The 22,194-nt window shown below is 35.4% G+C and overlaps 1 protein-coding gene across 12 annotated transcripts in view; it reads left to right on the forward strand.

The window, feature by feature from the left end:
* Nucleotides 1-11,660, forward strand: part of RYR2 (ryanodine receptor 2) — a 383,225-nt gene extending 371,565 nt beyond the window's left edge. For all 12 annotated transcript variants that reach the window (XM_085055535.1, XM_085055538.1, XM_085055530.1 and 9 more), the window contains 7 exons: nucleotides 337-483; nucleotides 1,774-1,908; nucleotides 4,235-4,391; nucleotides 6,190-6,254; nucleotides 7,001-7,101; nucleotides 8,610-8,661; nucleotides 10,363-11,660. In XM_085055535.1, the coding sequence (XP_084911661.1) occupies nucleotides 337-483; nucleotides 1,774-1,908; nucleotides 4,235-4,391; nucleotides 6,190-6,254; nucleotides 7,001-7,101; nucleotides 8,610-8,661; nucleotides 10,363-10,458 (753 nt within the window). In that variant the 3' untranslated portion in view covers nucleotides 10,459-11,660. The remainder of the gene's footprint in view (nucleotides 1-336; nucleotides 484-1,773; nucleotides 1,909-4,234; nucleotides 4,392-6,189; nucleotides 6,255-7,000; nucleotides 7,102-8,609; nucleotides 8,662-10,362) is intronic.
* The last annotated feature ends 10,534 nt before the right edge of the window (nucleotides 11,661-22,194 follow it).

The following is a 22,194-nucleotide window of genomic DNA, read 5'->3' on the forward strand; positions in this document are numbered from 1 at the left end:
TTTAGAAATTGCTAAAAATGTAACTTAAATCAGAAAACCTTTTTTTAGAGACATTTAGAAATAAGGTTTTAGGGATTTCAAAATTAGGTTTTACAATACAGATTCTGAATTTCTTAATTTTGCCCATGTCTTCTGGACTTTGTATTTGAGGATTTAATATTTTTTGCAGAAAGAGAAAATTCTCAAAGATATCTAGAAAATTCTCTGTTTAAAAAGAACTGTTTTCTATTTAAAGAAAACCATATTTGAGAAATTTCTATATTTCCTTATTGTCTTGAATTAAGTTATAGATGAAAGCCATGAGTTCTATTTTGAATGTATTTTTTTTTCTGTTAGTCTTTCCTTTACCTAGCTTGGTACATGACCATGTCAGTCCTTGGCCATTACAACAATTTTTTCTTTGCTGCTCATCTCCTTGACATTGCAATGGGATTCAAGACGTTACGAACTATCCTGTCGTCAGTTACCCACAATGGCAAACAGGTATCAATTGTCATCTCTTTCTGACTTTTTTTACTTAAGGACTACACGGGAAATATCACTTCATGACTTGATTCAGTTGCTCTGCAGATTGATAACAGAACTGTTCTTTCATCATGAACTCTACAACTTGAGTTGGTGATGAAACTAGACAATGGGATTTCTAAGCAAAAGAAAAAGGGACTAGGATTATGACAGTCTCTGTTACATGCAACTGTTTCATAAGGCTGCTGCTTAAAATTTTTCAAGAGTCATTTAAATAAAGGTGTGCTTGAGTCAGAGTCATTCTGCTAGAGGACTGTTTGAGAAACTCCACTGTTGGAGAATGAGAAATCTCTTCTTAAACTACAGAACCTGAAATTGCATGTCTGGTTTAATGTAAATAAAAACTAACTAAGGCTTTTTGTCTGCTTAGATCTATTATAGAAATGGCATTTAATGTAACCTGACACTCAGTGTTCCTCAAGGCTGATGGCCTCCCCATTTCAAAGGAATTTTGTAAACAATTTCAAATTGTAAAAAAGCCATCCTTGGTCACCTCAGAAAATCGTCCAGTAGGACAGCTAATTTAATTATAATAATATATGTATTCTCCCTTCTAAAATTAGTCCTGAAGTTTTAGCAAATTACCTATGAAGTAAAGGGGCATATTTTATAAGGAGCTTTTTAGATCTTGGAGATACACAAGTGAAATACCAATTTACAGGATACTGAAACTCCCTTCCAGCCCTTTCCATTAAGCTCAGTGCAAAATCTGAATGATGCTGCAGTTGAGCCGTGTAGTACTTGCTGCTGCTTTTCTGAGATATTCAAATACTTAGGAACAGGTTTTCTTGTATGTGATTTCATACATGTAAAAAAAGTTGCTTCCCTGTTAAATTAGTGGATATACTCTATTGCAATTAATTATATAATAGGTGATAATACTATTGCTATTAGGTAGTGAAGGTTTGTATATTTTTATCTGATTATGAGGACTGTATATGATTCTAAAGAATTGTTTCATTGTGTATCTATCCATAGGATTTGTCTTGGTAATTATGCTTCTGAAACATAGTCTTTGTTCAAAATAAAATAAAATGTACAATCTTTGCATGAGAATATGTAGATATATTACTCCATATTAAAAAAAATATACAAAGAGAAGAAGTGAAGTTTTCCTGCTGCTAGTACATGCAGATTTTTGTTAGTTTCCTTCCTTTTTTTTTCTTTTTTAAATTTTTTTAATTTTTAAAAAAATTATATAATAATTCCATGGTGGTGTTATATCCATTCTGTAATTTTGTCTTCCAGCTTGTCCTAACAGTGGGATTACTGGCAGTAGTGGTATACTTGTACACAGTAGTGGCATTCAATTTTTTCCGCAAGTTCTACAACAAGAGCGAGGATGGTGATATGCCAGACATGAAATGTGATGATATGCTAACAGTAAGTCTTATTTTGCTTTCTGGGTTTTTTCTCAACATCTTGTGGTTTTCTCCTGACCTTTTTGTAATTTGTATTCATACAGTAATCTCATTAGCCAGCAAGCAGGAAAGACTGCAATTGAAAGCAAAGGGAAAAATATGATGAACATCCTCATCAACTAGATAGATCTTTCATATGCTAAACAAACACATCTATAAAGAAATAGAAGAAATGTGATACTATACTTTTTTTATAGTTTTTCAAAACATGCAAAACAACTACAAGCTGTGAAGCTGAGCTGAGCCAGTTAAAGGGCAGTATTTCTCAATCTTAAAATTCCACAGATCGTTTAGGAGGAGGGTCAATTATAGGCAAGGATTTTTGTAAGTAACGCAAATAATTAAATGCTTGTTTAATCTTTGAAGTCCATCAGTTTCTCCTGAATTGCCACCGTTATCTTTAATAGGCAGTTCTGTAACCACTGTGTCCAGAAGCACTGTAAATGATTTTGTACTTACTAAGACAGTGCCAGGCTTTGGAGTTATGGGAGATAGGTAGAGCTTAAACCACAAAGAATTTCTAAGATGCATTGCCCTTAATATCTCTCCAAAAGCAATCATGTACAATAGTTAAATGTATTTCAGTATACAGTGCAACATGAATGTCTTCCAGGGACTAGACAACATTTAAAAGCCAAATAAATAGATAAACTGTTAAAGCAGATTAGTATGTCTATATTTTTATCTGGTTTGGGACATTTGGCACAACAAAACCATATGAGCTGGAATGCAAATTGGTGGAGGGCTGTTAAATTGTCAGGTGATGGAACACTTGCTATGAGAAGAAAGCCTAAGGGAATTGGACTTGTTTGGTCAAGAGAAGAGAAAGTCTTAGGGTAGGGGGTGTGTAAGAGAAGCTGCCAGTGTCTGCAGTAAGATTATTGGGAAGACAAATCTGAGCTCTTAACAGCAAGCACAGGATGGATGACAGTGGATATAAGGTGGAAAAATTTGTTCTGACTGAGGAGAGCCAAGCAATGGATCAGGTTGCTCAGAGAGGTTGTTACAGTCTCTATCCTTATGAGGTTGTAATGATTGGAATTGGATAAATCTCAAAACAATTTTTTCTGAGGTTATAGTGGACCTTGCTTGGATCAGAGACCTCATAAAGTCCCTCTGACCTGACCTGCTCTGTAATTCTCTGAAAATACACATAACACAAGGCTATAATATTGTACAGGAATGAGTTAGAATAATATGTGATATGCTGTTAAAAGAGGGTTGTTCTTTGCAAAAACACTCAGACTTGAGATGGGATTTAAAAAAAAAGTAGACTAGGAAGATTACATAAGTTTTTAGGAATAAAAAAAAAATAAAGCTTTTTACATATGTAACACTACATTCACCCATTAAGTTAATTATTACCTTTCAGTTTTGGAATTTAAACTAACTCCAGAAAATGTTAGATTTTTCAGGCAAGGGCATAGTATTATATTAATTTCTTGTACTTCAGCATTGTAAGGTATTATATCTATTTCTTAAAGAACAGGTTTTGGGGATTGTGTAGCATAGAAAGGGAAGAATGTTTTTTTTGTATGATTAGGTTTTAGGAGTTGGTTATTGTCATCACTGTGTTTGGATAGAGGGTGAGAGCCCTTGACCTGTAGTTTGCAAAGCTGCTTAAAGCACAAAAACTAATTCACTGCTCCAGACCTCTAGAGAGTGATACCACAATTTTCTATTAAGTTATAACATGATAAAACTGGAAATTCTGTATTGTCAGCAACACAGGGAACTATACTGACCAGACCTATTATACCACTTTTCAAATCATAGTTTCACAGTATTTTTCTCAGACATTCTCAATCCTTAGCCTGTTCTCTGCACAAACATTCATAAACATTTTTTGCTTGTTTATGGGTTTTTGTTTTATTTTGGGTTGGGGGAGGAGGGTTGTTTATTTTTTAATTTGAAACACTAAAAATGGGAAAAATCATTCAGTTATGAGCTAGGAAATTAGAAAAGGAGATGGCTGTGGTGGTGATACGTCCTATTTACACTGCTGAAATGATTTTACATGAATCATGGGGTGCTGCTGGGTTTCTGGTAGTTGAACTTTTGATCTTATTGAACTGCTTCATAGTGACAGAACATGAAATACTGCAGCTTCAGCTGCACAGCAGCATGTCCCCTCCCCCAGAAATATGCATAATCTCAAAGGAGAGAAAAAGATAGCTTGACATTACATAGTTCCTAGACCATAGACCGGTTCTACCAATAACTGAATTTGTAACAATAGGTATTTTTGCTTTTAGCTGCTTTCTATCCCTTTGTTTTGTCTTTTCTAGTGCTACATGTTTCATATGTACGTTGGAGTACGTGCAGGTGGAGGCATTGGTGATGAAATAGAAGATCCAGCAGGAGATGAATATGAAATCTATCGGATAATCTTTGACATCACTTTCTTCTTCTTTGTGATTGTCATCCTCCTTGCAATTATTCAAGGTAGGCATTTGTAACCCACAATGGGACTGAAAGCATTATTTAGCATACAAAGATCTGAGTAATCACATGTAATGCTATGGTAATCACAAGCCTAAGATTCAGACAGAACAGCAGGGCAGATCTTGAAAGACTTGAAAGATTTTTATTAAAAAAATCACACCAGCTGACTCTGGTTCATACACTGCTCTTCTGAGTCTCTGTAAAATCAACAGGCTCTAACTGGATCAACAGAAACAAAATAAATTTTTTGCTCTAAGAATGCTGTTGTCACTGCTGTCTCTATCTTGCCATTGCCATTTCTAAAAGCCTCCTATAGAAATCTTGTGGCACAACCTAAAATTATCTTTCAATGTAACCCATCCTACGTGAGCTTTTGTGGACAAAATCAGCACTGCTCTCAATATTCCCTCTGTCAATATCTAATATTCTTGGCCATCTGGCAAATCTTCAGATTAGTAATAGTGGTGTGAAAACTGGAGAATAACTTTAAGAGGTTTAATCTTTTTTTACATAAAAACTCCCATTTGGTGTGATGCCTGCTTATTTGAACAACGTCTAAGAGTAAAGAAAGGTGCTTGATATGAAACAGCTTTGGTATAGCCTGGTTAATGACAATGGAAAGTTAGCTGCCAGTAAGTTAGCTTTGGATTTGCAGTGAAACTATTTGACAGGGTTTCTCACTGTTGTAATCTGAATAGTGGATACCTTATTTTGGCATGTAAAGGCTTTTTTATTATGTTTGCATTATTTATATTTAATGTTATTACCTCAAGTACTTAACCCCCATCCGTTTTCATGCTACATCTTTAAAACATTGTCAGGAATGCCCAAAAGGCATTTAAGTTTGCACAAGTCAATAGAAGTATATTCTCAGTTTTTGAAAAATTGATAAATATTTTTACTGGGTTCACTTCCTGTCATAAATACTGATACCTCATTGCTTTCTGTCAGCTAACAGCTATCTCAGGATAATTTTGGCAGCAGTAAGGCTTCTTTCTCACTCACTACAAGGAAATTCAAAAGCAACTTTGAGCTTCTGGAATATTGTTTCTTACCCTTACTCAAGCAACAGGTTTTTTTAAGGGGCTTGTGGAGGGTGGAAAAAAATTTAATACCATGAAGTGGCATATCTCCTATTGTTTGTTACTTCATTTTGTGAGTGGATGAAGAATAGAGCCCTTAACTGTCAAGCTTTGAGTGCAGGAGTGTCAATAGCCATTGTGGACTTAGGCCTTATTTGTGCTGCAGAATGAAGAGAAGGTGATCAGCAGTTTAAAATCTGAGCTGTAGAGCCTGTGATTCTGTTTCTTCTTCCGGCTGTATCTCCCACAAATGAGCCCTTATTTTGTAGCACTCCAGTAGTGGAACCTTGTGCTACATCACAACCGTATTGAGAGAGGATGTGTGGAGCTCTGGGCATTTCTGCATCTGCCATGTTACTCTTTTAAACATACAGTAGTATTCTTTGCAGAGTAGGGCCTTAATCACTGCAAACCCACATATATCTTAATGTACTAAGTCAAGATTAGGGCTCTGGGAATTAAAGAGAAGTCTGCTTGTCCCATTTTATGATTCCAAATGGTACTACCAACCATGTTACTGGTGTTTCTTTGGCTTGCTCATTTTTCCTTGTGTTCTTTATGGTCTTGTTTTCTTTGGAATGTATATTGGCTTTTATTTCTGCATAAGATTCTCATTTAATATTCTTTAACAGGGTTATGTTATCCCAGGATTTCCAAACACTCCTTGTCACAGTTCTGTTCTTGAACATTAACTATCACTTTAACTTAAACCCTAGGTTTAATTATTGATGCTTTTGGTGAGTTAAGAGATCAGCAGGAGCAAGTTAAGGAAGACATGGAGGTAAGAACATCCAGTTGCTGAGCCATACCTATTTTCAGATTTAACGAATATCTGTTTTCAATCAAAATACGATTTAGCCAGTGGATAGTTTCTCAAACTAACAGCAAAATACAGTCCTGCACATTGTCTGATATCATACAATGTGAATTATAATGAATTCCATTTCTGTGGCTATTTAAGTATTTTGGATCTTCAAACTAGAAGTTTTTAACACAGGGTGTTAACACTGTCATGTTGCATGTCATCTCAAATGTAATTTTCTTTGTTTAATATATGCATGAAAGTACCTTGTACTTTGTGGTTTTCTATTCTGTCATTGAAGTACAAATGTAAGAAGTCAGGCAAGTGTTGCAAACCAACTGTGTTTTGTAATGTGAACTTGGAGCACATTCAGTTTCAGCTGGACAAACATTGAGGTAAATATTGCCATGTGTTACAGTAAGTGCTGCTTGATATTAAAAAAGTCGGCTCTGACCATTGTGTGTTGTTCTGTCTCCTAATACCTGTTCACTTAGAGCTGGCAAAGTTTTATTTTTTTTTAAAACAGTAAGAAACTATTCTGAGTGTAGCTAAGCTTCAATTCAAGTGTTTGGTTGAGGTATCCAATCCAAATCATTAAAAGAAAAGCCTTTTTGTTCAACACATTGCCGTTTTCAAGAAATGATTACTTTTTTTTTTTTGGCCTTTGCACAAAGCAAGGCAAATGTTATATGTAGTGTTGAAGTGCTCTGTATTCTTTGTTTTAGACGAAATGCTTTATCTGCGGGATAGGAAATGACTACTTTGATACAGTGCCTCATGGCTTTGAAACACACACACTACAGGAGCACAACTTGGCCAATTATTTGTGAGTACAGCAAAAATGCACTCCTCACTAACCCCTGATCCTTGCAGCCTCTGCAGGTACCTGATTAACTCTCTTGCATAGGTAATAGTCTGTGCTGTTTGGCTTTGGTGTACACTTGTGCTTTCTGAATGTATAATTCTGTGGCAATGCCAGCAAGGAATTAACAAATTTCATATCCTGCTTTCCAGCTTGGTTGTGGCAAAAGAAGTTTGTGTGAGCTTGTAGATGGAAAAAAACTTGATATGTGGGTGCAGAGGCCACATAAGTTGTAAAATTGAATGAGGTGTGTAATGTACAGAGGAGCAGTATGACCTGGCCTGGAGACTGATGGAAAGAGATAACAAGCAGTGGAGTAAGGCAAAAAAACTTCCGTTGGACAAAATATTTTGTGTGGAGTGCTGAGACTAAGAGAACCAGGGACAAAGGGAGGTAGGGAAACTGTAATGAGGAGGTAGAGACAAGAGGAATCAGCCAAGGGCATCAGGTCCACCTTTGGAAAATGCAAGCAGAGCACCAGTGACCACTAAACTCAGTCTTTTTATATTTGGAAATAAAGCCAGTTATCAGGTCTACAACCACTGTATCATACTGTTCCTCTCACATATGAAAATCCAGTGCCAGACTGTGTTCTATATTTGTGCTGTCAGTATGAAGCAGGGGATGAATTGTAGCTTTGTGTTTTTAAAGTGGCACTGTATGTGCACAAAATAATGAGACTGCAAAGTGAGTCAGATATGCCTATAAAAACTTCCACTTGAAAAACAGGTTGTGCAAACAAAATACATTGAAAGCACTATCATATGGGATTTGTTGTTACTGAAATACTGAAAAAATAGCATACTATAACATACTTGCTCTTAAGTGCCTCAACCTGAGGAATTAGTTTTTTTTTTCCTTTTGTGCATGATCATATTTTAGGTTTTTGCATATGTTTGGAGCGAATGTCTCTTACGAGCAAAATTTTGAAATTGTTACCCAGTGAATGTCAGCTGTATCAAACCCGCAACACTAATATATTCTTTAAAATCACATTTTCTTTTCTGCTCATGTTGATCTTGCATACTCTACTAAAATATTCCCAACCTATAATTTCAATAACAGAAATCTCAGATATCTTCAGTGTTTCTTACTCAGTGTGAGAAGAGGAAAAAAGAAATTTCCAATGACCATTCTCTGTCTGCTTTTAAATGGGTTTTCATAGGCAAGAAAATGTCTATTGTAGTTTTCAGATTAGAAAGCTTAGAAAATCTTCATTTAAACTGAGTTGCAAACTACACTAAAATGGACTCAATCTCATGCATTTCAGTGTTCTACTCATTGAACAATGAATGTCAACAGTGTCAGGAAAGTGTTTAATCTGTCTCAGAATATTATCAGAAATAGAACTTTGGAACTTGTAAGTCCATGAACAGTATTATCACTGTACACGCTGAAAAATATCCATCTCCCTGTCAGTTGCCTAATGTTTTCAAACACTCTATTCATAATAGCTGTTTCTTTGCTTGTAGGTTTTTTCTGATGTATCTTATTAATAAAGATGAAACAGAGCATACAGGACAGGTAGGTTGAACAACTCTATTAATGTTGGCTGATTCTAAAATAAAAATAATTTAGGCTTGAAAAAACTAAGTTTTTTATCATGGATAGCTCCCTGTATGGTATAGAACTTAATTCTCATTCTTCTAAGCAATTCTTAAGACTCTGGTTGCTTAATGTTAGATTGAGTATCAATTCTGTAGAACTTTCTGTTCCTTCTTTGGTATCTGACCTGTTATTTTTAAATTGTTGCATCCAAAAAATATTAATACATACTATAAACAAAAAAATAATAAGAAACAGAATATTTAAGCATCCTGTGAAGGCAGCACTCTTCATTTCTCCCTTTTAATTTTTTTTTAATAGTCTTTGTCTTTCATTATTATAATCTATGTTTAATCTTCTAAGTCTACATTCCTGAGTAAGTCCACATGAAAGAGCTTGTGCATATATTTAAAATGAAAACTATGTGAACTTTTCTCTGGAGGTGTCTTCTTTGTTCTTCTCTGTTCTTTCAAACTTCTGGTGCCCCCTTCAATTTCCTTCAAGTATATTAAAAGTCACTGAGAAAATGTATCAAATTCAGTCTATTTTTTTTTCCCTAGTGATAGTCTTTCAGCTGACTAAGCAAATGTTCCTGTGTTGCAGATCAAAACCCAAAAGAACTGAATAGTATCAAATATATAACTCTACAGATTTGGGTCAGAGGGATGATCTGTTCTAAATCTCTATAGCTTACTCTTTCTGAACCCTGACATGTGTTGTAATCATCTTTGCATAAATCTCAGCCTTGTCTAGCATAACATTTTAAGTGTTTGCTTTGCTATTTTTGAACATCCATTTGTCATTTGAGAATTTCATAATGACTGAGATTATTAAAAGTTTTTTTTTTTGCACTTTGCCTTTTCTTGGCAGACAGTTTGTCCCACTCTATTCACTGAAGACAGATTTCTAGTAACTATTCAGTTTTGATGCTACCAGGTGATAGTTTGAAAATGGAGAATATTTCATGTTATACAACTTCTAGGAACATGCTTTAGTGGTGGACTTGGCAGTAGTAGGTTTATGGTGGGATTCAATGATCTTAAAGGTGTTTTCCAATATAAATGATTCTATGATTCTGTAACTGGTGTAAAACACACCCATTCTACCATGAAATTTGCATAATAAAAACCACTTTGAAGTTTTGTGATTAAAGTAGAAATAAATGGACATATTCTTTACTATTCTTTGGAATGTCTAGAGACAGAACCCTACCCGAAAAAATAGTCAGAAAGGGAGAAAAAACATATGCCAGTGATTCAGAAAATACTGACTTTTAAACTCCTTTTGGTTTATGTATTGTTTGTAGACATCTTTTGAAATGACTGAGGCAGAAATTCAGTCAAATTTCTATGACAGAAAATATTCTGCTTACTCTGGTATTTGTTTTGTGGCCAGCTTTAATTGAGCTTTACAGTGCTCCTCGATGTGCTAAAAGAGCTAAACTACCTGGTTCTCTTCTATGCATTTCTGTAGTGCTTTTTGACCAGGGAACAAAAACGTAAAAGCTATTCTAAACTAACCAAAATCATTAACATGATTTTGTGGATTGACTTTCAACAACTTGACATGCACAGAATAAAAAAAAAGGTGAAGTGATATATAAGTAAAAGAGAATAAAAATTCATGGTTGATGCTTTCGCATTAAATCAAATTAAATAATTTAAATTGTGTTTCTTTCAGGAATCATATGTATGGAAAATGTATCAAGAACGGTGCTGGGAGTTTTTCCCTGCTGGTGATTGCTTCCGAAAACAGTATGAAGACCAGCTCAACTAAGCAGAGATGAGGATTTCTGGACAAAAATGTCCATGTATTTCCCAACTCTTTTGGGAATGTCTAAAAGATTTCTTAAATCCCCAAAGCTGTGTGCATTTTGGAGCACCAAAGCTCTGTTTTTAATGACCCAACTGCGCTTTTTTTTTTTTCTTGTGTATTTGCTTTGAGAACACTGGAGTAAAGAACAATGAAAATTTACAGCAACTTTGGAACCAAACCAACCACTTGCACAGACAAAAGATGTCCCTATACATAACATGCACACACAAGTAGAGACTTGAGACAGCTTATTTTTGAAACTGCCAGATGATGCCCTTGTCTAAAAGATCGCACATGGGGTGACATGGTAGCAACACTCATTTGGTCTGTTTATTTCATCATCCTGGAAGGAACTATATATAGTTCACAGTGCACTGTAAAAGATTGTTGTGGACACTAAGTTGTGGGGAAATAGTGCCTTACTATATGTGGGTTGAGCTATGCAGAAGATGAGTGCATGATGACATAATTTTTTTTTTCTTTATGTCTTCCCTTTCTTCCAATTTAATATTTATTTTGTGGTTTTGGTGGGTTTGGGAGGAAGGGATTTGATTGTGCACATCTTTTTAATAAGACTGGAGTGTCTCAGGACAAGATTAGGTTATTGTCATCGAGTTCATTTCACATTTACCTTCCTCTTTCGCTTTTGCTCTTATTTTGGTAATGCTCTGATACAACACTGCTACTTTATGAAATCTTTGTATGAATACAAGACAGCTGCAAAAAACACTTTAACAAGAAATGTTTCATTGCATGTTTATTATGCAAGTTTAAAACAATCAAAAAAACAACCTTCAGAAACAAGTTGATCAACATGAAAAAACATTCACAATAATTATATCCATAGTAATAAAGTGTTGTGGGCTTTATTGTACATCTGGAACAAGTGTCATCAACCAACAATGTATATGTTATGAATTTGACAGTAATTTTGATTTCTATTTTTTTTCTTTCTTTCATTTCTGCCACCTGTGATCAATAGTGGAGTTGAAGATTTTCTTGTTAAATTATTTTTTAAAAGCAAAGCTGAAGCAATATCCATTCAGGGACTCCATCAGTTGCATCACGAAACACCAATGATGTGTACATTACTCCATTTTGAGTCCTTTTCAATTGTAATGCCAGTCTTTACAAATAAAAAGAGACATTCAGAATGGAAAAAAGCTGGTTTTGGTAGCATTTGAAGTCTTTGTTACAGAGTCTTTTTATTAATCCCTGAATTTATTTCAACCACTTCAAACCAGAATTAAGGTATTGTTTCTCTAATGAAAGGTTTTGGTATTGTTTTCGGATTTTTCTCATGGACTTCTTGCTATTCTGTTGCTCTCCCTCATTTCTTTACAGGCCACAGTTTTGTCATGAAAGAAATTTTCTGTATCAATATTCAGTCATAACTAAAATCCAAAAAGTAAAACTAAGGAAATTGTTGCTTAAAAATACTAAGGATATATTCTTAAAAGCCAGGCTTCCAGTTCAGCAGACTATGAATATTGCTGAAATTGGTATCCTGGTGAGGGTTCTGGTAAAATTCCCTCAAACTGCAAGACCTGAGGCCAGAGGCTGAGCAGACTGGTGACAGTGCAAGGACAGGTGCAGCAACTGCAGTTTGTATTCAGGTTTTAAACAACTCCCACCCATTCTGGAATGTTCATTCCAGCTCTGTTTCCACCCTGTTTGGAAGAACTTCATAAAGCACCTTTAATCAGCCTTACTGGAATCTGTGTCTAAGATTTTTAAATGGGGTATTGCGATGATGTTCCCTTTTAGGTGTACAACATAGAAATAGTTCTTGTTTAACACACAGGTTCAAAGGCTATTTTGGTTTTGCACATTTTGTAGAAAAATATAGGGCTAATGATTCTCAGGGGTATTTCAAGATTCCTTTGTCTTCAAAACAAATTCAAATGGGCTTTGTAGGTAAATACCAGAATAAAGGTGATGTGTTTCTTTAACCTCAAGTTCCAGGGGCATCCTTCCTGTTGAATCCAGTTAGCTGTTTAACAGATATTTGTGAAGCCACACTTAAACACTAGAGGCTTTTTCTAGTGAACAATGAGAGTTACTGATTACACGGTGATGCAAAAAGTTTAAGTATAAAAATACTCATTTATTCAACCAAATATTGCTTTCACAGAAGCAAGTTCCTACATCTAGGAACTGATCATGAGAGTTTGCAAGATTAGCAGTCAGTGCTGAAAAAGGATTTGAACTTGCTTTGGCAGACCTTCAGAGCCTGGTTCACGCATTTCCCTCTGCAGTGGCTGTAGGCGTTCTGTGAGTCCCTGAAATTTAACATTTCCTGTTTGATGCACAAATTTTGCCATGGAGAAGTTTTATCTTAGTACATCTAATTCAACAGAAAACCCTCTGATGTGCACTTTCAGCAGGATGATATTATTCAAGAAGTTCACATACTATATAATACACACAGGGGGATACAATTTAATACTGTTTAATTTATTTTAGTCTTAGACAAAGTTGAAATTTTAGATTTTATTAAAAATTACTGAATTTCCTGTGACAAATGCAAATTGTTTGAATTTTTGATTTGTAAACAGTCAGCCACTACAGACAATTCCCTGCTTTAACACTTCTATCAAAAGAAATTAGCATTGACACAAGTATCTTGTATACTAGCACAAGGTGCATAATAACATGTCACTTGAAAACTGCAGGTTTGCATCCAAGAAATAAAAAAAAATTGATGTTTATGCATATTATATTTAAGGTAAGGTTATACTTATACACACATTTGTGTATGCTAATGTTTTTTTCAGCTGTTAGTTGAATTTACTGATTGTGTCGGTAAAACAGTAATTTTCAGGAGGATATAAAGTATCTCCCACCCTTTATTGAAAAAAGCAGAGACAGAATTTTTGCTGTTTATCTCTGAATGTCAAAAAAAATGAGAAGAGCTCTAAAACTGGTAATCCCAGCACATCAATGTTGATTTCAGCAAAGGAACGAATAAATGAAAGGCAACAGAAAAGTAAGATGGAAGAGCGGTTGAGATGTGATTTATTCCGTTAAGAACTGACATTTTATACACCTTCTTCCAATACTCTATTCTTATGCATTTCCTGTCTGTAAAGGTTTGAAGCTTATCTGTGTTTTTTTTGCTGAGACAATGACAGAAAATAGAAAGGAAGAAAAGGATTCTGTAATATCCTTGGCCCCTGCATGACTAAAAGATTAATCCTAATAGCACTAATGTGCTATTGAAGTCGCTGAATATTTTAATTTTTAGTATCTTCCCACTGTTGCAGAACTCGTATTAATAGGAATTGCATTCATTTTTATTTCTATAATCCTATGATAATGTTCCAACCATCTTCAGAGGCACTGGATAATTTAGTTTATTTATATAATCACCTGTGAAGTATTTATAGGATGTAATATTTTCTAAAGTAGAATGTTTTTAATTTTTTGCTCATTTGCCAAAACAAAACTGATGTCCCAAACAGTCTTAGTCAAATGATAAGACATCTATGACAGAGAGGTGGGTATGTTCTTTGATTAAATCTAATATATATGCTCATAAATAGAGGTTCTTCAATCTCTCTCCTTTAAGTCATAGCCACTTTTATTTGTACAATTGTTTGTTTCTTTTTCAGTTTTTTTCAGCTTTTCTAAAGCCATGCCAAACCATAGAAACTAGGTTACAAATAGAATTTCAGATTATACAGTTCTTACAGTCCTTTCTTACTGAAAATTTGCAAGATATTTAAGCAGAAAGATACACTTTTACAGTTTTTAAGGGTTTTTCAAGTTTTTTTTTTCTGGATTAGGGTTTTGATTATCTGCATAACATTTTAAGTGTATCCATGCAATTCCTTCTGTCTGCTTTACTTCACAATTATCTTTTTGGTTTGGATATTGTTAACTGGGTGTTTAGGCAAAAGGATGTGTTTCCCGTAGGCAGTAGAGAAGATCATTCTCAGTAGTTACTGAAGATCTCCATCAGCCAAACACTGTTATTCTGCTGTGTCAAAGGAGGTCAAGAGTTGAGGCAATTTTTGGTGTGCGCAACTTGCTTTTGTAATAACATGGTTACGGGGCGAATCTGCAGTAACAAACCCTTAACCTGTTCATTTGGTGCTGGATGGAAACATCTGAGATAAAGTTCTCATGAAAAGAACATCTTGAAATTTCTGGAATGGAGGGGGGAAAAGCTGAAAACCCCACAGTTAAAATAAACAATGTCCTTGCTGTCAGTCCATTGCATAAATGCTCCAAGTTTCCATGCAAGATGGAGTTCCTGAGTTTCTCTGTAGAAATTGCAGTTATATAGACTAAATACCTCTCTCTCTAGATAGTTTTTAAATAAAAACCTTTGGAATGCGGAAAGGGTGGCTAAATAATTCTGGCTTATGCAAATTGAGAACTGAAACAAATCAAAAGGATTTGGTTAGTTGTTCTTATGTAGTGCTAGAAGGATAGAAAGAAATGGCATGACTTGATTGCACTGAAAAAGAGAACCATGCTGGGAGAATCAGAGAAGCAAAAGTCCTCAGGTCCTGTTACCACTGGTGAATAAATGGAAGAAGTGTAAAGGGTCGTGCACTGATGTTATATTTCTTTGGAGATTAATAAATTGCAGTAATTTTGAGGGAGTGTTAGTCTCGGTGCTATCAGCATGACAGGCACAGTATGGCTAAGAGAAGAGTTATTCTTTGAGCCTTGCTGTGCCTGTTGTGCAGATCAGCGGGAAGGGAGGAGAATGGATGACATCTGGCTTAAACACTGGCATGCAGTGAGGCATGCAGTGAGGCATGCAGTGCTGTTCCCTCCTGTGGTGATGTGCTCAAGCTATGCTTGGTGCATCCAGTTCAGGTGTCCCTTCCCATCTCCCTCAGGGCCAGGGAAAGGAAGAAACTGACCATTTGTGTTCTCTCAGCTGCATTATTAGCTCAGTCCTCTGGCAGCAGACTGCTTGCTGCTGTACCTGCTGATAGCACGGCGTGCAGACACCTCCTCGGGAGAAGAAATTGAAGTTAAATTGATTAGACAGCTGCTCAGTGCTGGCAACAGGGCACATCCTTTTACCACGTGGTCCATCCCAATGGAAGGACAGTTGTAAATTCACAGACTAGGAAATAGTAAATTACTGCCACTGGATCATATAGCTGCAGTTCATTTTTGGCTCTGTCCAAACAAGATAAAATTTCAGGCACTAAGTAAAATATTGTAAACCTTTTAGGTATATACAATCTGTATTAGAATTAGTGGCTTCCTAGTTTTGATGTAACTACTGATCTGTTTTAAATTGCTTTAAAATGTTACCCTAAGGTGTTAATAAACCAAGTTTTTGATTTTGAATGTTAATCATAGAATATCTCAAGTTGGAAAGGACCCATAAGGATCACCAAAATTCAGTGTAGTTCCTTGTTGTTTAAAAATATTATCATTCTTGATGATCATCTCTGTGCCCAACTTTAAGCCAATTCAAGTGATAGGGAAAATTACATTTATCATTCTCTGAAGCACAATGTTTTAGAAAAGAGTGGTGGTTCATAATGTTCTGTGTACATCTGGAAAACCACTCAGTGTTAAAATAAATCTGGCAGAATGGAAGGAGCTTTGGACAGGAATTACTGACACTGAATTTATTTTCTTCACTGGTTCTTTATGCTTGGACAAGTGTAGAATTAATAATTATTAAATACAAGAATGTAAAGATAGGTCCATAATACCAGAATTTGTTTCTCCCTGATTTATCCTTCAGTATTCTTGGCTATAATGAGGCAATTTTTCTTTCTATTTGCTCAGAGTTCTGCCCCATATCAGGAGGTTAATATCACATACTTTGCAGTACTTGAAAGTGATTATATACAAAGGCCAAAATAATCCTGGATTGCTTCAAAGAAAAATGCAGTATAATTTCCTGAAATTATAGTCCTTTGCAATACAAGAAATCTGTTCCTTGTTTAAATTTTGCTTCTGCAAATGATGTCAAAAGCCCTCTGGAATGTCACAGACTGGAAATAATTTTTTTTTTAATCTTTATTTGTCTGAATGATCCTTAACATCTAAATAGTATACAAATATAATTAGGGACTTTTCAGTACTGAATGCTAATGGCAATCTCCAAAGTATGTAATTTATGATCTGTAGACCTGTTGCTTCTATATGGAACTGATGTATAATTTACTGATAATTTATTATAACGTTTTCATAAGGAATCTTTGTGCAGCCTGAATTGCAGTAGCCTCTTATTTGGATTTATTTGATTAAAAAAAAATAATAATCAAAGTAATTAATATGCCTGCAAGGCTAATACGCATATTTCACCTCGATCATTTTTGTTCAGACTATAAGTTGTTTGCCATAGGAATCCAACAGAGTTGCAAAAGACTGGTTAAAATGTTCTACTCAAAATGTTCTTTTGCCTAGGAGAATTACTAGAAAATAATTCACATCAAATTTTCTTCCTATTGTTTGGCACTTAATTTGTGAACTAGGGTAATGTAAACTACAAAAATCTCTAACTGTGAAAGGAAGTTCCTGTACATGACCGTTTAATAGTTAACATTTTGCATATATGATCAGCTCTTGACAAACTGGTTCAGTTACCCAGCTTGCAGTTGTACCATGATTTGTGTGTGGAAACATCTCTGCAGGCATTGTTTTGTTGAAGTTGTTCTAGAAGCAGTAAAAAAACTTATATATTGGTCTTGTGGTCTTAGCACTGTAGGCTGGTGAAACAGATATCCCAGAGACCTACTCACATTATCTGATATCTCTTTTTGCCTTTACATGCTTTTTACATCTTGCTGTGGCTTAATCTGTGTTCCCACAATTTGGATTATTTTTATTACCTGAGATCCTTGAAAGTTTCTTTACTATATATAAGTTGTTACATGCTCCAGAAACTCACAAGAGTATAGCCAGGGGGGTCTGAGTGATGCACTGGAATTAACTGAACATGGAGATGCTGGAATATGATGGGTTCTGGCTCAGGCAAGGATCTCAGGTGCCATATTTCTAGGTCACATGTTCTCTTCTTCTTTTCTGTGGACAAGACATGCACAGAGAAATTACACAATCCTGTCCAGTTGCATGGGAGCAGTGAAGGGTTTCAAACAATTATAAAAGCAGGAAGTGGCAGCCCCGAGAAAATAAATGAGCCAATCCACAAAGCTTTATACACACCAGGGTAGTAAATGGTCAGGAGCAGGCAAAATTAATTGTTTTGACAAAATTAACATTATTCCAGTCACATACCCAGAGACAACTGAGCAACACAGAAGTACTAATGTGTGTGATGAGATTTAGGGAAGTCTCCACCTTACTGTATATATTCTGACTGTGCTATACATGCATGGCAGAGTTGGTTACATGGCAGTGAAAGCACACTTCCCTGTGCAATAACGTGTAGCATACTCAGCTGGAAAAGGGAAATTCTGGAATAAATACTAATTGCTGAAGAATTAATATTTTAATGGAAAATAAGCCTTTTTTATGCATGCCAGTACTATTAGATACTTTATTAATGTTATTACATTTTGAAATGATATTGTACCCTCTTAATATTCAAAATTCCCCAGTATGGGACCTGGAAAGATTGATACTTCTGTATATTGCTTTTGCAAGTCACCTGTATTTATAATGTGATTCAAATGAATTATTCTGGTCTACTTTGGAGGCATAAAATAAGCATAAAAATAATGTTGGGAAGAAATGTTTATTTCATTTTAAGTCTTGTAACACCCATAGCTGTTTACAGCTTAACTGAAACATTGAGTGTCCCCGATTTTCTTATGAAAAATGATGCAGCATTACAGCCACAAAAGGTAATCAGTTTTGAAGGAAAAAAAAGTCTTCTTTTCTGAAAATTCATGAGGTCTGTATTGATCTGAAAAATATTTCTGCTTTTCTCCAAAGAAGATAGCCTTTGAAAACTATGTATATTATGTTCTTAAAGCCTTTTAAAATATCGATATTGTATTCTTGAAGGCAATTCTTCTTTGCAGGGATGGAGGGGGGGAATTCAACAGTACAATATGAAGCTTAATCTCATTCTGATATTATACTCAAATTTTAAATAATAACAACAACAACAACAATAATAGTAACAATTCCTTCTCATTCTTTGACTAACCATCTTTTGAGCCATTGCATTAGTTTTGCAGAAAGGGCAGTTTCATTGGATGAGAGTCTTCCATTTATAAAAGAGATTACTTTGGAAGAATATGATACACATGAAACAAAAGAAACAGAAGTCTAGAAAATCGTAAGTGTCCTGCTGAGAGTGTATGTGGATTGGTTGTGCTAGTAGTCTATGTACAAGGGACAGAGGGACTAAACAGTGGTTCCTGGGATTTAGTCTGGACATTAGCAAAAATCTGTTCACTAGGAGAGGGCTGCAGCACTGGAAAAGTTATGCAGGGACTTATATCCTTGGAGATGCTCAAAGTTCATCTGTGAGTAGAAGCCTGGGCTTAAATGCTATCCACAAGTGTTATCCAAGCAAAATGCTTTGATTCTGTTGCACAGAGACATCAGAAGTGTTCTTACTCATTCCTAAACATCCAGTTATTGAGACAACTATTTTGGATACAAGTTGCTGGGCATCATGTTCATTTAGTCAGATGTAGCACAGCCACTCTAATTTTGTGCTTTAATATCTGCCTTAAAAGTATGTAGAGAACTTTTTTATTTCCTCCAGAAGTTCACTGTGATTTAGAAAGATGATGGGAATGGGAAAGGCTTCAAAAAATGAAGTAACTTTTTCTTTTTAACCTGAAATATGTTTCTAAGTTCTCAAAAATGTTGAAAATAATTATGTGATTTAAATTTTATGACTTTCATATAACTTCTAGATGACAAATCCATTGTTGTGGGTCTGTGCCTGTTTGAAAGAGATTGAAGTGTGTCTGACTGATGTGTTATTGTTCCCAACAGAAGGCTGTTGGGAAACAAATTTGACAACTACTTTCATTTCTGCTTTCTTCTGCTCCCTGTTAGCTGCCATGGTCATTCCTCTTCTGTTTCCCCAAATATCCTCCTGTGACCTGTTACATTACTATCACAGTATGACACTGTTTGTCCTTCTACCTGGAAAGAACAGATAGCTAAAATGTCCGACTTTCTTTTAACAAATGCAAATTGTCACCCTGTCAAGATTCTTTGCAAAGAACATTATCAGAAATTAATGTTGCAAATTACATTCAAGAGAGTCCTTTGGTCAAAACAGGTTTTATGGGATAGAACATGATTAAGCATTCATGGGGTCACAGAAATAAGTTGGTGAATTCAGTAAAATAAGATCCACAAACTATTAATAATCAATGGAAGAAAGATGATCTCTAATTATTTTCAAAACCTTTTCTGGGGAAAGGAAATTACTCAGAAAATAAATATAATGGCTAAGGCTATTAGATACGTTCTACAGAAGTGTAGAAAAGCAAAAATTTTCAAAACTGAAAGCTCATTTATAAAATAGTAAAGTTTCCAAAACGTAACTTTTTCCGTGGGGAAAATAATTTATTAATTTTTTAAAAAAAATTAAAAATTATTTAATATTTTTTAAAATTTAATAATTTAAAAAAATAATTTAAAATTTAAAATGTAATAATTTTAAATACGGGGTTTGTACTAGACATATGTAGAATGGTTCTTTTAAAAGCAGAATAGGGAGCAAACAGGACTTGGAAAAATAAATCTAGACTACAATGAGAAAATGTTTGTGTTGCCACAATTTTAGAAACGGCAGGATTTGGTAGAGGGCAGATATATCCCAGAGCACTGTTTGTGTGGCAGTATTCCAGCATGCCCTCTGGTTGTGGCTGAAGCAATTCATAGGCTGGATTACAGCTGCCCTGAGTGCTGGGAAATGCTAAGCCCCTTTTATATGTTTGACTGTATGCAATCACCAGGCACAAAGCAAAGACCAACCAATAGAGAATTGAAGACATAAAAATTATCTTCTCAGCTTCTCTGGCTTGTTACAGACACAGGTAGAGCACAGTTACTACCAGGATTTACCCACTGGGAGCTCTGGAGGCTTTGTAACCAAAATGAAATAGTTGAACCATGCAGCCCCAGAGTTCTGGGAAAAAAAAAAAAAAAAAAAAAGCTGTAAAAGCAGAAAGCTTCCACACATTTTAGAGAATTTTGAACTGGCTTCTAGCCCTTATGACACTAAGAAGCTTGAGGAGAGACATTCATTTTCTGGAAGGATATTGAAGAATTTCTCTGTTAATCTGGTGAATGCTTACAACTGAAAACTTCCTTCTTTACACAACAATACAAGATAAAAGTAGCCTGGGGTCTCTGATTCATAAGGATAGTAAAAGAAAAAATAACATGTCTGCAAAACTTGAGACTGGACTTTTTTTAGTAACCTCAGTCCTTTTAATAATGTGATTATTGCTTTAGGAAAAAGATAGAAACAATGATCTTTTAAAGAAAAGAAATCACGGTGAAATCACCAGGTTGTCATTTTCCTCTTTCATTAATACCTAGTCCATTTGAATTGTAGAATGTCTGATTCCCAGAGAAAGGTGGGTTCCAAGCTGAACACAAACTCCGGTTCAGGCAGCAATCCTGGTGTTCACCATTGTGGAGTGTCTGCCATAGAGTCTCTTGGGGACCCTGATGTGTTGGTGTTGCTCAACTCAGGGAGATTGGTGTGGTAAATTAAATGAAGGACGCCATAGCATCCTGCAGAAGAATGGGGCACAGTTATACAGCTTTACATTTTTACCCCATTGTTTCAGAAAGAAAATAATTTTAGAAACAACTGTAGATTCTTGCAAGTTGGAGAGAAATACAGTCAGACCGGATGGTGTTATTACGTTTTATCTCCTAAGAGCTTTACAGGTGAAGCAGATTTTATGCTTCGTCCATTGCCAAAGAAAACAGAATTTTGGTGAAAAGTGGCAAGAAAATAACAGGATTCAGTAATACCCAGTCAAAGGTGGAGTGAAGGGTAAATGCAGGCATATTGTATTACTTGTTTTTTGCTTTGTTGCTCTCAGATTTATGAATGCAGTAGTGTGGCATAAACCAGCCAATACTGAATACCAAGTCCTACTTGGAAACTGCAAAGAACAGCAAAATTTGATTCATTTAAGAGTCCTGGGTTGACTTATTTGTCAGTTGTCTGTTTCACAACAGAAGGGTGCAACTTCTGATTTTTCAGTTTGAATTTGAAAGGTAAGAAGTTATAATGCAGCCTGATGATGTTCCACTAGTGATGAGCAGGTTTTCCAACACTGTTCTGAAATTACCCTTCTTCCATTAATGTCATACAGATAGCTATGGGTGAAAACGCTGAAGGAAAAATGAGATAGAGAAGGGAGAAATTGAAATTAAAATAAGAGGGGTACAGTAAAATATTTCAACAAATTTAGAAAAGAGCAGAAACAGATAATGAGGAGAGAAGAAAACATAAATGGATGAGAGAGTTTCCCTCTTCCTGCCTCCCCAAAATACCAAAGCCTCAGCTTACTGATGGCCAGGAGCTCCTGATCAGGTCTCTCTGTGACAGATCAGAGTTAGTGTGAAGCACTTGCTTGTGTGGTTTCTTTGTTCATGGTACTGGCTTTAGCTACTGACATTCTTGCATGGTGCCTCTTGAGCAACCAGTTTTATTTTCCTCTCATGACTAATTTCACTGCTGACTACTTACAAGGTTCTTTGTCTTCATTTGGTCTTTGGGGACAGAATGGATTTACACAGTAACATCTTCAG

Source organism: Lichenostomus cassidix, chromosome 3, assembly GCF_008360975.1.
Source record: "Lichenostomus cassidix isolate B80296 chromosome 3, HeHo_3.0, whole genome shotgun sequence".
NCBI lineage: Eukaryota > Metazoa > Chordata > Aves > Passeriformes > Meliphagidae > Lichenostomus > Lichenostomus cassidix.